The sequence below is a fragment of the Embiotoca jacksoni genome, unplaced genomic scaffold (assembly GCF_022577435.1).
Source record: "Embiotoca jacksoni isolate LCO1_2020_lvr unplaced genomic scaffold, fEmbJac1.0.p SCAF_6, whole genome shotgun sequence".
NCBI lineage: Eukaryota > Metazoa > Chordata > Actinopteri > Embiotocidae > Embiotoca > Embiotoca jacksoni.
The window spans coordinates 15,202,751-15,218,182 of NW_027185414.1; the positions used below are offsets into that span (position 1 = coordinate 15,202,751).

Genomic DNA, 15,432 nt, shown 5'->3' on the forward strand with positions numbered 1-15,432 from the left:
CTGACGTCGCCGGTGTAGGTGGTTTGATGGTTTCGTAACACAACGTTGTTTAACGTTTTTTTACTTGTGTTTATGTCACATCTTTTCAGCCGTGTCAACAGGAGCTTTTTGAACACAACTAATCTAATTAAATCGGGATAGAAACGGACCCAGACGCCGCTCGCTCGCTGGCGTTACAAATCCACTCCTGGCTAGCAGAAGCTAACGTTAGCTAACGCGGAGTCGGTTATTCGCCCCGTCGCTGCAATGGGTGAAGAAATGAAGGGAAACAGACCTGCTGACGACTCGTTGGTCGAAGAAAACGGCAAAACAGCGGATGGCGGCATAAAATATTACACATTAGAGGAAATACAACTACATAACATGAGCAACGATACATGGCTCATCATCCACGACAAAATATACGACGTTACAAGTTTCCTTGAAGAGGTAAGAAACATTGTGTGTCGGCTTGCAGCGACTGCGTTGGTGTTGAAGTTTGTACGTTAAGTCGTTTGTTAAGTTATTGTGACGTGGACGACTTCATGCAACTAGTAAGTCTGGACGTGTGTGTGTGTGTGTGTGTGTTCATTAGCATCGACCCCATGCAGCTTTCAAAATCTGCCAGTATAAAGTTATTCCCTCGAGTTGTTTTAAACAAGGTGTTTCAAGCAATACTTCATCAAACTTTCTCTTGTGCAACACCGGGGGGACTTTGAGCAGCATTATCTAACGTTATCCAACAGCTAGATAAGTTGTTGTGCTCCTATTTCATAACTTGTTATATAATATGAACCTTACAGAAAACAAGCCTGTCAATCCAGCAGCAGTCATCCTTTAACCGAGGACAACACGGAGCTGCTGGTTTTAAAGCTTCTTCTTTTTTTTTTTTTTGTGCTATCGTAGCAAAATAATTGTCACGAATCTTTACATGTAAACTATGCCGCGTTTTTGAGAATCATACAACATCATAAACTCGTATACGTGAGTGTATATTTTCCCCTATGGTGATTTCAGCATCCAGGTGGTGAGGAGGTTTTGCTGGAGCAGGCAGGTGCGGACGCCACAGAGAGCTTTGAGGATGTGGGTCACTCCACAGATGCCAGGGAGATGCTCCAGCAGTACTACCTTGGGGAGCTTCACATGGTAAGAACAGGAAAAGACTTGGTTTCCTGCCTGTAGCATCTCTCCCTTATGCCCACATCTCTCCATCACATCATAAGATAAGCTTCCAACCACTCATTATCATTGCTTGATCCCAACCTAATTGGTGTCACAAAATCTTTGAGTAGCCTTTTGTCGCACAAAGTTTCTTGGAGTCACATGATGGTGCCGTGCAATAATTTGTGTTTTACATGATTATAAACAAGTTTAGGGAGATGACATAAACATTATGAAACTGGAGATCATGCCATTAGGATAGCGGGCACTACAAAACTAGTCTGTGTGGAAGAGTGGTAAACAGATCTTATCCTGGAGAACAACAAGCACTGTGTGACAAAAAACAGGGACATGCAAGAACAAGAGCATGAGGCAACAAAATCTGTTGTAAGAAACAATTACAGGTTTGTTTCCTACAAATCTGTAGGAACTTTCTATTCTAACAGAATCACTTTTACTGGCCAAGCATTTCTCCTTAGTGTTGTGAGTCCAGTCTAGTTTTTATTGATTGACTTTGAGTTCACCTTCTTCACTTCTCCCTGAATGACAATCACAACAGGGGGCCTCCTGTTTCTCTGGTGGTTCACCACAAGCTCATTGGTTTTGCTGCTATTGAGTTTTAACTGATTCAACTGATTGTCGCTGTATAATGTGACGAAGCTCTCTTTCAGTCCTCTGTATTTCTCTGTAAAACTGTTGGAAAAATTACTCAAGAGGCTTGGTTCAAAATCAAACACATCGGACATTTATTCTTGCAAGAAGGAACACATACATGCACCCTCAAAGAGAGGTGCCCAGCAAAGAAGGGGCCTTCCCTCCTCCATAGGTCAGCTTTTATACAGTGGGACAAACAGTAGACCATCACCCCCATTCCCTTTGTACCTGCTTTCGTATGGTAATACAGAGTTGGTTGTAGGTCACAAGATGGTCGTCAATTAAATGCCGAAAGAATCACTTGCAAATAAGACAGAAAACAAAGGAAACTTTTCGGAGCCTACTTGACAAAGATACTTTCCGGAGCCACAATGCAAACAAGAGGAAGAGACAAATCTTTCCTTTCCATCATATCCCTCCTGTTTATACAAAGTATAACATAACATGTACATAAAAAGGAAAAAAACAAAAGAATCTTTCCATCAAAAACAAAAAGTCAAGATATAGTGAAAACAAACTGTTTCTCACTTAAAATGATTCACCATTATTATGCATGACACTAAAGTGATAACTTTCATATCAACAAAGAAACACATTCCTTTTAATAAATTCTTCACTACAGTCTGGACAGGCGTAGATGTCAACTGCAGCTGGACTGGTGAGCAGAGGCATACAAATGCAAAGCGAAATTCTTGTGTGATAATGACAGAAAGTAAGATTAGACAGCAGACAAAGTTGCGCTTCAATAGAAAGATTTGCTGCCATCTTCCTTTTTGGATGATTATTGCAGTGGCTTTCTAAGGACACAGATTTCTTGCATCATTCCAACAAGTTTGTGTTGTCTGCCTTTTATATAAACTTCCAACACAACACTTATTCAAATCATCATTTTCAAGCCAGTTGATTCAACCTGCCACAAAGCAGGTGATGATCTGGTTCTGGTTCTTTTACCAGTCCCATTTTTCTGAATGCTGAATGATATTTGGAGTGTCGCTCTTGTGACAGCAAGTGTGATGTGGCTATCAACAAGAGGAAAGGTTGGTATGTGTGCCTGTATGAGAGTCCATGTCTTGAATCTATATTGTGTAGATAAACCGCTTCATATTTAGATTTTCTGCACATTTATTGATAATGATTTGTAAAGGGCATCACATGAAGAAAGTAATACTCATTTATTTTCTTTGTAGGATGACAGAGGAAAGGAGAAGCCAAAGGTAAGTTCCATTGTATGTTCAATGGACCCTCAGATAATACATCATTTTTGACTTTCCTACGATATCCCTTTTGAATTTGTGTCCTTTCGTTTCTGCTACAGGAGGAACACATCACAAATTCAGGAGAGTCCAGGTGGGTCATTATGATGAATGTGTGTCAGGCTCATTGCTTACTATTTCCCCAATTGATGCCCATAAGCACCAAAACTTGATTTGCAATATGTGTATTAATCTCTGTACATATGTGAAAAAGATGTGCTCTTGAAATTATTATTTTTTTCCAACCAGCTCCTGGACCATGTGGTTTATACCTGCTGTTGCTGCAGTTGTCGTCGGTATCATGTATCGCTTCTACATGTTTGAACACAAGTCCTCTTGAGTGCGGCATCCTGTTTTCATCTCATTCTTTTCATCTGGAGGCCTTGAAATGTTTGACCAAAACATCCCCACAGTGAATGCACACAAGGAGTGTTTGCAAAGAGAAGAGGGAGGGAGCAGTTTGATGAAGTACGTTTGCCCATGTCCGTCTACACAGAGTCCACCAAATAGACAGTTGGGCAGAGACTTTATAAAATTGTCTGCCTTTACTTTCTTTATATTTAATTGTCACTGTGCCTGTTGTCATTAATGTTAAATGTTGTCTTTAACTTTCATATGCATTTGATGCTGTTTAGTCTATGGATATGCATTACCCATTTGCCTGCTCAGAGAAAACTTGTTATGCATCATCACACAGATGGACTTAATAGATAAATTCACCATTCATATGCAGAACAGTGATGAAATCAGAGTGAGGCTTAGCAGTCACCATTCTACTAGGTTATAACTTCCAGTGCATTTTCTTAGGTTTATTAAAGTGAGAAATGTTAGTGCTACCGAGCTCTCAAGAAGAATCATGAACTGCACAGTTCTTGTGTTGAGCAAAGCTTGATTGCACTTGGTTACAAACACATGATCTTTCCAATTATGTAAATGCCGAGTCAAATCTTTGTGTTTGGTCCCTCTTTGAAATTTTAATTGAATTATATTTTAACGGTGACCATTTAAGGTAGAATGTGCTCTGACTTGTCCATTTTTTTCTACAGTTCTCTTATCAGGAATCTATATAAATGTTCTTATAGATGTGTGGAGTATTTTTTTGTATTACCCATATCTAATAGATGATGGTGAATGACTGATCCTTGAATGCAATTGAGGATTTGTTATTTGAGCGTTCTGTTTTAAATTTGTATTGTTCCTCAATGTCACTTGTTATTTAACTGATTCTGTGCCATAACATAGTTTCATTGTAATGCATCTTAATTTAAAGTTTTGGATGAATGGTACAGGCATTGGAGGGTTTGAATTATATTAAGTGAAGTCTGGTCTGTGTTTCTTGTTTGGCTGCTGTTGGTAAATTGGGGGCTTTGCCGCCATAGATGGGTATCTTTCAGTCCACTGTTAGTTACCATTTATGCTTAATAATCCATTTTATTCATTAAGTCTATTTAAATGCTCCAAGTTGCTGATTTTTACCCTGTTTAATTTTTTGGGGTTTAGGTAAACTTTGCATAATATTTCTAAAAGCACTTAATTGATTAGATATTCATAGAGTTTTTTACTATGAAAATATGTCCAACAACAAAGACAATTGGAAGTCCATTTACATGCACCACATGTCAGTTTTTAAAAGTTTCTGACTAGAACTTTGCTATTTTTACATGTGAGAACAATATGCAGATTGCAAGATTTAGTTGGTCAACTTTGATGAACATTTTCCATCATGTTACATTTCAACTGCCATTTCCTGTCATTAAAAGTCTCTTTGAATAAAATGATTCTTGAAGTGCACATGGTTAGTCATTGTTATGTGAAGAAGTTTAGATTTATAAGTACAATATATGTTGGTGTATATATATATGGGATACTGTTTATATGTATTCAATACGATATATGAAGATTATAATTCTGAACAAAACATGAATTTTCTTAAACCTGCAGAGCAGAACTTTTGTCTCCCTCTTCTGTCAGTGAGAGTAAGTACAAATACCCCATTAAAAAGTGCTCACATTGTAAGCTTCACCGTAACCTACTCCCATCACTACTGTTAAAGTGGATAAACAGTGGATAAACTGTTGAGCGTCAGAATCCCTGTTTTACTATCATAATTTCACCATTTCGGTTCAGTAGCAATTGTGAAGTCTTGATGAGCCACATGACGTAATTATTTTATTCCTTTTTAAGTTAGCCAAGAGCTAAACCAGAAGTTTGTTGGCGAGAGAATGTCTCAACAGACACCAGATTTAAAAATAGTTTATTGCTAAATTCAGAGATTTCTCTGGCAGTGATTTTAGCATGTTGTGAACTCAAATGCCAAGGGCTTCAATATAACAGTGTAACACTAGTTAATTTATATGTAAAAGTCCTGCACAATACATTTTTGGCCTGTGGCAGTTGTCAAACAAATGTAATAAACATACAAACAAACAAAAAAATGCCAGAAACCTATCCATGCTAAAAGAAAATAAATCATTTCCGTCATTGGGTATTGTGTGCATGAAGCATGCTTTCAAGTTTTTGCAAAGTTTCTAAAAACTTTTGCCTTTGATGTGCTTGATTGCTTGAAATCAGCTCCTGTTAAAATGCCAGGGCAATGCTAGGGACCAGAAACACAAAAGCAGTCTGGAGATCTACTTCCACTTCGACAACCACCTTTAATTGCAGCAGCCCTGAAGAGAACTCCACTTATCACGTTGTCACTAGATGAGGCAACTATGGTGATAGCGCTACATCAAAGCCTTATGTCATTTGTGGTCACCACCTTTGCATTAGCACATTATTATTCCTTCCTCTGACCAGTCCTGTTTCAATAATGTCTCAGACAATTTATATTAATTTTTGTATTGGCAAATATGTGCCATAGTAGTTCTCCTTTTCCTTTAAATATTCATGACGTCATCAATGGACTGGATGTCACAACAATACTGTGCTAATTTCAACAGAGTGCAGTTATGAAAAATGTAACAGCAGGGTTTAATTTCACTCTGTGGTCCTGCCCCTGGCTACAAGAGCTGAGGGCGTTCTTTCATACATTCAGTTGATGACCAAAGAGCTCGTTTAAAATGCAGTATCAAAATTTGTATAATCTATTGTAGCACAGAGGGGCGATGAGCAGCAGATTCATAACAAGTCGGGGCACTTTTTATTCTGTACAGAGAAGTGAATGGCATTGAGAAAAATATTGTACTATCTGTTAATGTAATCACTATGATACTATTTAATGTGAAAATTGCATTTAGGTGTTTAAGTGTTTAAGCACTTATATCTGATATAATTTTCTTATATAGTGCAATACCAGCATAAAGTGCATGATACTTGAGCTGTGCATATGCCTGCTCCCTCCAGCTATGTTTCCTGCAAAGTGGAGAGGAGCAGGAAGGGCTGATTAAAATGAAAGCATTTCCATCTGCAACCTCCACAAGAGCCCTCACAGCATCAAGTGCCCATAGCAAACCACAGAACGCACCAATCAGCACCCAATGATTCATCCTTTTCAATCAGCTGGGACACACCAAGAACCAGATCTCCTCATTGCATAAACTGGTAAATTGTTTAAAGAAAATTAAAAAAAATGTTGTTTAATTGAAAATGGCTGCTGTACTATCTGTACAATTTGTACTGGACTTTGTGAAACTCAATATAAGTAGTACAGAAACCTTGAACACAAAAGAAAATCCCCCCATATATTGTAAATAATAGTATGAAATGACAATAATTCATTCTGTTCAGCACCTCCACAAAAAGTCAGAAATTATTATAAATTTGTTGTTTGAAAGGTCTTGCTCTTTTTGCCTTGCTATACTTAGTATATACACAAGATGTCACTACAACCTCAAGATGGAAATGTGCCAGTTGTTTCGTTTGGCCATGGCCAGAAATGGAGAAAATATATGTTAAAATGTGTAATCTGACTTGAGCACCCACTCTAATAAATAACAGAATTCAGCAGTGTTTATCTTTAGGATTTCATGAGCACGGAACAGTAGAGAGCACAATAAATACAACGCTGTCTCACATGGTGTGACAGATATTATGCAATGATGAAAACAACAACCTGCTAAATTGTTAGTGATAGTGTGACAATGATAAAGACCATTTTAATGAGCTGTTTGAAGGTGATATTTCAAAACAATAAACTGACAAAACTGACAACCATTATCTGGACTGTTTTTTCAACTCCAGTCTGTATCTGAAAATGCTTTTCACTAGTTTGGAAGGTAGTGCGCATCAACAACACATTAACCAGGTTTTACAAAGAAGTGTCCAATTTTCATTTTGTAAGCCACAGAGGCAATGCATTAGAGTTTTGTTGGCTCTGCATTCTGTCTTGTAGTTATAAATATATAGAGGTTTTCAGCACAAAGCAATGAAGCCATTTACTTCTATGTCAGCCTTGGTGTTGTGACAGGAATAAAGATCAGGGATCATGATAAGCTTTTATATGGCAGTGTATTGTATCTGTATGGACATGTGAAACCCTCAGATAAACATCTTTCCCCATGACTGAATCGCCTGTCATTTCTGTCCATCCTCAAGGAGACCTGAGGCTGCTAATGCACACCACTCCAGCGTCCTGAGAGACCTTTACATGGGATAACTTTAATATCAATCACTGTTTTCATGCATGTAGGCACACTAGCAGAGACATACAGAGAGCCAGTGTCAAAATTTTCTGTCTGCAGAGGGAATCCCAATGGACTTTGCAGTTTTGTCAACCCCCTAAAAGGTTCCCTAAAACACTCAGCTGACAACATAAACATGTCCAGCTTGGTTTTTTCCCCCCGAAGTACATAGAATAAAGAAAGCACTAAATTCACCTAAGGAATAAAATGACTTTTTTTCCCCCTGCCAAGTCATGTTTCTGAGCCTGGGTCTATGTATCATTCCACCGCAATATGAGTCACTGAAATATCCCTAACATATTAGTTTTGTTAGAAATAATTTAAAGTTAAAAGCCATGAACATATATGAACCTCAGCAAATTAGACTTGACTACTTATGTGATTACTTGCTGCATATGAATATTTCATTACTGATATTCAAGTCATATATTTATCACTTCTAAAACACATACTGTTAGATTGTTAAGATATCTTTCTAACTTAATGCTTTATAAATCTAGTTTTATAAGAAACCATGTAGTTGCCTCACAAACAATTTGCTGACATCATATGTAGACCTTGTTCTGTTGTTCATCCTTTGTTAGGAACAATACCAGGCACAATATCAATCAAATTTGTATCCATCTATTATGTAGAAGCCAAAGCATTACATCCGCATTTTCTGATACATTTTTATAATATTCTTGAACTCAATACCCGGGGCTCAGCCTGTTATCTAACATGGTCCTGGTAGGTAGCAATTAGCATAATCCTATTCAAATTAATCATAATTTAACATTTCAACAGAAGAGAAACAGAGACAAATTTTCGTGCATAGACCAACTTACTGATAAGAGTTGTTTTACTTATGGTTATACATATCAGACACAAGTGAGTAATTGGAAAATGTTCCTCTAATTGTCATTAACGATACAATTTCTGAGATTCATGTCAGAACACCAGTTTTTTGGAATTCTAGAGTGTGCAGGCTGCCCAATGCTATACAGACAATAGCCATCCATTGAAGTTAATTGTTCATCTAATTTGAAAGTACTGCTTTAAAGTAACACATTTGTATTACATTATAATAATAGACTAGGCAATACATTTTATTGAAATTATGCTTTCTGACAAGGCAGAGCAGCTCATGCAGTACCATGCTGTCATAGGAGTGAACAACCATGAGATACGGGTAGAATGAGTAAGTTAGCCTGCTCTAGACTGTTAGTTTGACAGGTCTGTTTTGCTCTTTAGTAATGTGCTGTGCAGCAGACCATACACTACCAACAGAAAAATATGATGCAGATGGATTCGTAAACACTTTTCACTTAAACTTCTATTACAATTCTGCAATATGCAACATATCAAACTCACTAAAGACCCAGACTCAAACAATTCAAAGGCATTGTGCTTTATTTCTTAGATCATATATCAGTCAATACATTATTTAATATGAGGAATTTATAAACAAAGAAAATGTATACATACAAAGGTCCTTATTAGGCCAGTCATTTTTCCTCACATAATTTAGCTACATCTCTGATGTTTAACTGCACAAACGTCAATGACAGTTACACCAAGCAGCAACCTAAAGGCTAAAATAAACAGCATAAAATGTTACTAATTCCTTTTGTTGTCTTTTTGGAAAATTATACTCCTGATTAACTTTTCATCTAAATCAATTATCACCATGACAGAAAACCTTATTCAGACAAAGATGACCATGTTCATTGCCAAGTTGGATCCAGACTGAAGGTGAAGATAGTCAGGGGAAGATCTCGGGCTTAATATCTCAAAATAAACAACTGTAGCCTCAGAAGTTACTCAAGTTATCGCTTACCAGCACAAATGCAGTGACCTTTCTACAGTGTAGATGCTTAATTACTTTTTTCCTGGCATACAAAATGCTGTGACTTAAAGGTTAACTTCTCCCAGCTGTTATATGCCAAGGTCTTCAACACACAGTTCAAATTGAAGAAGAGTTAGATGATGAAAGTGCTTCCAATCGGATAGTGATGTTCACAAATGTCTTGTATGAAAAGATATCTAAATATCAGTTTCTTGTGATGACTTAATTAACCATCTTCAAATGTCTGAAATGTGTTGACCGAAGCAACAGGTCTAAATAGGCCAACACTATTAAAGTAGAAATTATTTAGCTGAATGCAGTATAATGGCAGGCATTTTTTGGTGCACAGACAAGATTGATGGCTGAATATAAAACTAAAAGGTGGTTTAAGAGGCCGTCTCTGACAGTAAATCAAATCTTGGCAACAGTGCGTGAATGAGTAAAACAAACCAAAAAAATCCAAGCTAGTTATAAACTGTTCCAGTCAACTGAAAACTGAAATTTGATAAAAAATAAAAATAAGAAAAATACACAATAATATAACTCAAATTATAATGATACACAAGTTATTTCAAATACTTACAATCATATCCTGCCTGATTATAAAACTATTTGCAATGGAACCCATGCCACATGTTACTTTATCTTTTACGTTCCATACCGTATGTGAGGATATGTCACCAACATGAATTCAGCCGTCCAGCCCAGCCAGACAATACAGCACAACACGGAGGCCACTGACCATGTCCTTGTCAGTCATGCTCTTCCTAAGCCAAGCTCAGCATGGTGCAGGTGGAGGATACACTGGAAGAACGACCGTGGACGCTGTTGTTATTGTCCAGAATTCCTGACACAAACTGCGTATTTGAAGTGCCACAGCAGCCAAGAGTGTCGGCCAGTTTAGGGCAGAGGGCCAGAACCAGTTTTTGGAGGACAAGATGGAATTTCCTGCGGAAGCTTCGGTTTATCCAGAAGTAGAAGATGCAGTTGAGGAAACCATTGGAGGTGGGCAGCCATACCACCACAAACTCTATCCACTCTGGTACACTGCTACCCGAGACAGCTGTGGGGCAGAAGACATAGAGACTGAGCAAGAATCCCCCCCGTGACAACAGCAGAGTTAACACAAGACAGAAGTGTCCAAATGAAATCACAAATGAAAGAAACACAGTCTAGCTATTGCTGGTCACTGATCATGTATATAAACTGATAGACTTATAAAAGCACAGATTACTAATGTAATATATCAAATGACAAAACATGAAAAATCTCCCTCTGAGAAGCCAGTCTTTTCTCCGAGAGCAAAGATATAAAGCCATCGACCTTATAGTCTAGCTCAAAGTACAAAATTAAATGCTAGATTTGGTGGAGAGGAAGAAATTACTCAACAGTGAGACTCACTAGCATTTAGTCATCAGTGCACTTTGAAGTTTAAGTTAATACTGTCAGCTTCATTTGGCAGGATTTCATCCATATCAGATAAATTACAGGCCTCTTTGGAAAAGATCTTTACTTCTAAAAATATTCTGCTGTGACTCTAAGTCTTGATTACTCCAAGACAGCACATGGTTGGGGTAAATGAGAAAAGTCAAAAAAGGTCTGAGTCATATAACTGGCCTTGAATCCAGTATATTCATGCCCAGAATTACAGAAATAACTAACAGCGATTCCTCTAGCTCAGATTGAAAGAAAGATTTTAGAGGGAGAAGTAGCCAGAAAGTGTACATTTTTGGAAAAAGAAATGACTCTTTGACAATTAAATACCTACTTTTAAGTTCTCAAAAATACACTAATATCAACTAAGACCCACTCACTTTGACTTACTTCTCCCCCTTCAACAGCTTAATGCTAAAAATCCCATGACGTAGTTTCCCGTGTGCCCAAGTAGCCATTTTACACTAGTGGCACTTTTGTTTTGTATATTGTTATATAAACTGGGTGGACATCAGGAGCTTTAGAACTACCCTGTAAACTACTCCATCCATAAAATAAGTTCAGATACTTCACAGCATTCAATGCCACCAAGTCTAAATATACACAACAGGGAGCATTACAGGGTGGGAAATGATTTAAATCTTAACATCTACCAGCTGACAGTTAGATGTTCAAATTCAACAATCACTGAATATTAAATCATTTTTTTGTGTCTGAAATCTCCCAACCACTTTCATATTTGACCAACATTTGGCTGCTGCTGGTGGTGGTGGTGGTTCATTTTTCTCCCGCAGTGCATTAGCTGCAGTATTCACTGGTATTCTCCAGTCTTCATTTTGGCATATAGCAAGAGGATCTGACTTTTCAGATGAGGTGGGTACACTGATGCAGTATGATACACCATGTTTATATTTACATTTTCATTCCTAGGATTGGATATTTGCCCTTATTGAGAGCGGGAACCCTTCCTTTTTTTTAACCTTTCCATCATAGCCCCACTTTAAAGACGTATTACTGGAATGTTTTGCTTACCATTGTAGATCATAGCTGCCATGCAGGGAGTCCAACAGGTGTAGTAGGCTGCCATCACCGGTACGAGCACCCTGGATGCCACATTGTGCCTGCTGCGAAGCGCACAGTCGTATTTGCGCAGTTTCAGCCTCTGTCTCTTGGCTGCGCACCACACTCTTAGGTTTGCATATGTCATGATAATAGAGCAAGGGAAAAATATGAAACACGTCAAGCTAAGGGAGTATCCAACATTTGTAGAGTAGGATGGATTGCAGACTAGTGACGCGGTAGAAAAATGGACCTCGATGATGCCATCTGGAAATGATATTGGCGACAGTAAAAAGGGAGGGAAACACCAGGCGAAAGCAATCAGGAGCAGTGTTCTTTTTCTTGTCATCAGAGATGAGTATTGCAGCGGATACAACACTGCGATGTATCTCTCCAGGCTTATCGTGGCCAGTGTGTACATGCAGGTGGAGTAGACGGTGGAATTGCAAAAGGCCACGACATGACAAAGAGCATCTGGCCCGTCAGTGTAGTCCTTTAGCAGACTCACCCACAGATTCAAGGGCATGACCAGCAGTCCAAACGCAGAGTCTGCAGCAGTGAGAGAGAGGAGAAAGTACCGATAGTTTCTTGACCAACCAGCCACCGAGGAAGTAATAACTAGGAGAACTGCAACATTTCCCAAAGTTATCATCGCGCCCAAAACGATTATAATGCTTACTTTGACGGAGCGGTGGGCCAGCTCCTGCAGTCTCTGAGGGTCAACATCTGACCGGTTGGAATCGTCAAAAGTTGAGAAGTTAAGAGTTGTATACATCGTTCTTCACAGTGGCATAAGGGCGACTAAATCATAAGTGACGTGAGGCAAAAAGATGTTGAAAGAAAGTTAAAGAAATCCAAAGTATGAGGAAAGGTGTGGAGTTACATTAGAGAGCAGCGCTTCCGGTAGCCCTTTACTACCAACTCAGCAATCAGCAGCACAGCTGGACCAATTAACAATCCACCGCGGCAGTAGGCTACCACCGTTTCTTTTAAAAGAATTTGTTGACTCATGATATTTCAATCACATTACTATAATTTTGTGCATTGTATACTTTATTTATATAATAGCGTTTTCAGTTTGTTCATTGTGTTTCCACAATATGACAATATACTCGACACTTTCTCTATATTTAATAACATATTGACACAACTTAAAAGAGAAGTCATGCTGAGTTGTTTTTTTTTCAGCTGATATGCAAGCCTATGCAATTGGTGGCTTTATTAATTCCAAGGCACTAGTTGCAAAATCTTCAAAGAAGAAGCATGTCAGGACAAGAAGTGGAAATTGAAGAATCTGTCATCAAAGTTTACCCAATTAACTTCATCCTCACTTTGAGATACTAGCTGTATGATACTACAAATGTACAGGTATTTCTGAATTTTTTTTATTTTTTATATAATGCAAATTCATTGACATACCAAAATATTTGTATGTGTGCATGTGGGTGAGATTGTGCACATAAATTGAAGTAGAGACATATACCTGGAAATAGCTCATGTATGCTTTGTTGTATGGAGGTGCATGCAGGAAGATTTAGTGTGATGGTTTTGGACTTTTATGCTTGAAGCATTATGTTTTTGGTTTGTTCGTCCATCTGCCCCAATCTTATGAACACGATATCTCAGGAATGTCTTGAGGGAATTTCTTCAAATTTGGCTCAAATATTCACGTGGACTTAAGGGGGAACTGATTAGAGTCTGGTGATCAGAGGACATTGTGACCTCACAATACATGTATGTGGCCATAACTCAAGAATTGATATGGTAATTGTGAAAGAATTTTACACAAATGCCCAATAGGATAAAATTCTGACATCTTATGGAGGGTCAAAGGTCAACTTCACTGTGACAACATAATATTACGCACAAACTCTTTTTAGGCCATTATTCAATATATACCATATCCCAGGAACTGAAGGGGAAATTGTGACCACATTTCACATTTGACTGGATTAGCCAAATTAAGAGACTATTAGTGTATACAGTATGTATGGCATGTGACTATTGCATGGAGATAGTTCAAACAGATAAAAACAAGTAGAAACTAGTATTCAGGCCCACAATCACACTGTTGGACTCTGCATGTTGTTGATGCCGTTTTCTCTGGGGATCAAGAATTTTAGATGCAACTGTCCACCAAATCTACACAGTGAGGCTTTATCCAATAACACATTATGCATATGTGTCGGGCTGAACCACACTAAAGTAAAAATATGTAGAAGGAGGCTTTTTTGCTCTCTCTGTTGCGTTATTAATCTAATTAACAAGACACTTTGAACCCTGTAGTGATGTCTCACTAATTGGAGTTAATAAAGGTGCCATGTGAGTATGTTCTCTATGGTAATACTATCAAAACTAAATGCTTGCAGTATCTCTCCTGAATAAGTTATATGAAAGAAATCTTCGAATACAAAACAAAGATCTGCACATGTTTCCATTATGATACTGTTTTGAAATTTTGCAAATTTAGGTGAAAGCTAATAAAAATGCCACTTCACAATCTATTCCATCAAACCCAGAGTTTTCAGGTCACCCCATCGTGGCAGGCTTCATCACCAGCAATAACAATGAGTCAGTCAACAATTCATCACTACCAAAGAGGTCCCACAGAAAAAGGACTCTCTGTCAGTCTGACATCTCACAACCAATCTCGGTCCAATTTCCACGATCACATGCCATCAGTGTTGGGCTGTCCTCTACCCTCTGTTTCAAGCTTAAGTGTTTTTGTCTGCACTGCTGAGTGGTAGCTGCCAACGTTTCTCATTCCCCAAAAAATGACAAGACGCAAGGGCAAAAGAAAAGGGCAGGGATGAATGTCACTGACCTTTTCCACTCAGGTAACCATCTGTTTCAGAGGTATTCTCCCTAGTGACAGTCTCTCCATTAAACAGCACACACCAACACACTTTTCTCACCTACTTTGCTGCATCCCCACAGACACTAATCCCAACGATTTACTAAGCAATCTTCCATAGGTTAGTGTCTCCCAGTTCTACACTACAGTCCTACAGTCCTACACTGGCTTCAAAGTCATCCATTTTTAATCGCTCTTAATAATCAACTGCTGATGTTATACATTTTTAACATCAGCTGCTACAGCGTGCCTGAGGAGAAATCTGTCCTACAGAAAGTATAAGCACACACAAAAGGTGGACTGTAAATATACATGTTTATACAGCACATTGGCTCAAGACACACAGCTTTTCTGTTCTACCACCTTGGTCAAATCCCCAGAGGAGAGCTAACAGCTATCTGTGCTTGATATATGTGTTTCTTACTGTACTAATGAGAGTATTTCTCTTGGTGATGTCTAACACAAAACCTGGAGGAGGGGATAGACTGAGGCTCTTGGGTTAATATTCTCACTCCCGTTTCCCCAGTTTCACTCATTCATGTTTACAGTACAGTCCATTGCATGCCCCTTACATGGTTCTGTCTCATT

General features: G+C 38.4%; 2 protein-coding genes across 2 annotated transcripts; one reads left to right on the forward strand and one right to left on the reverse strand.

Annotated features, from left to right (window-relative positions):
* cyb5b (cytochrome b5 type B) lies at positions 1 to 4,838 on the forward strand. The gene is made up of 5 exons (XM_069174218.1): positions 1 to 429; positions 997 to 1,125; positions 2,982 to 3,008; positions 3,110 to 3,141; positions 3,297 to 4,838. Exons 1-5 carry the CDS (start codon positions 247 to 249, stop codon positions 3,385 to 3,387), a joined length of 462 nt encoding a protein of 153 aa, XP_069030319.1. The 5' UTR covers positions 1 to 246; the 3' UTR covers positions 3,388 to 4,838.
* A 5,426-nt stretch (positions 4,839 to 10,264) lies between these two features.
* Positions 10,265 to 12,765, reverse strand: LOC138212824 (adenosine receptor A2b). The gene is made up of 2 exons (XM_069173417.1): positions 11,964 to 12,765; positions 10,265 to 10,560 (listed from the first exon to the last, which is right to left on the reverse strand). The coding sequence occupies exons 1-2, from the start codon at positions 12,763 to 12,765 to the stop codon at positions 10,265 to 10,267; spliced, it is 1,098 nt and encodes a 365-aa protein (XP_069029518.1).
* Positions 12,766 to 15,432: the final 2,667 nt, after the last annotated feature.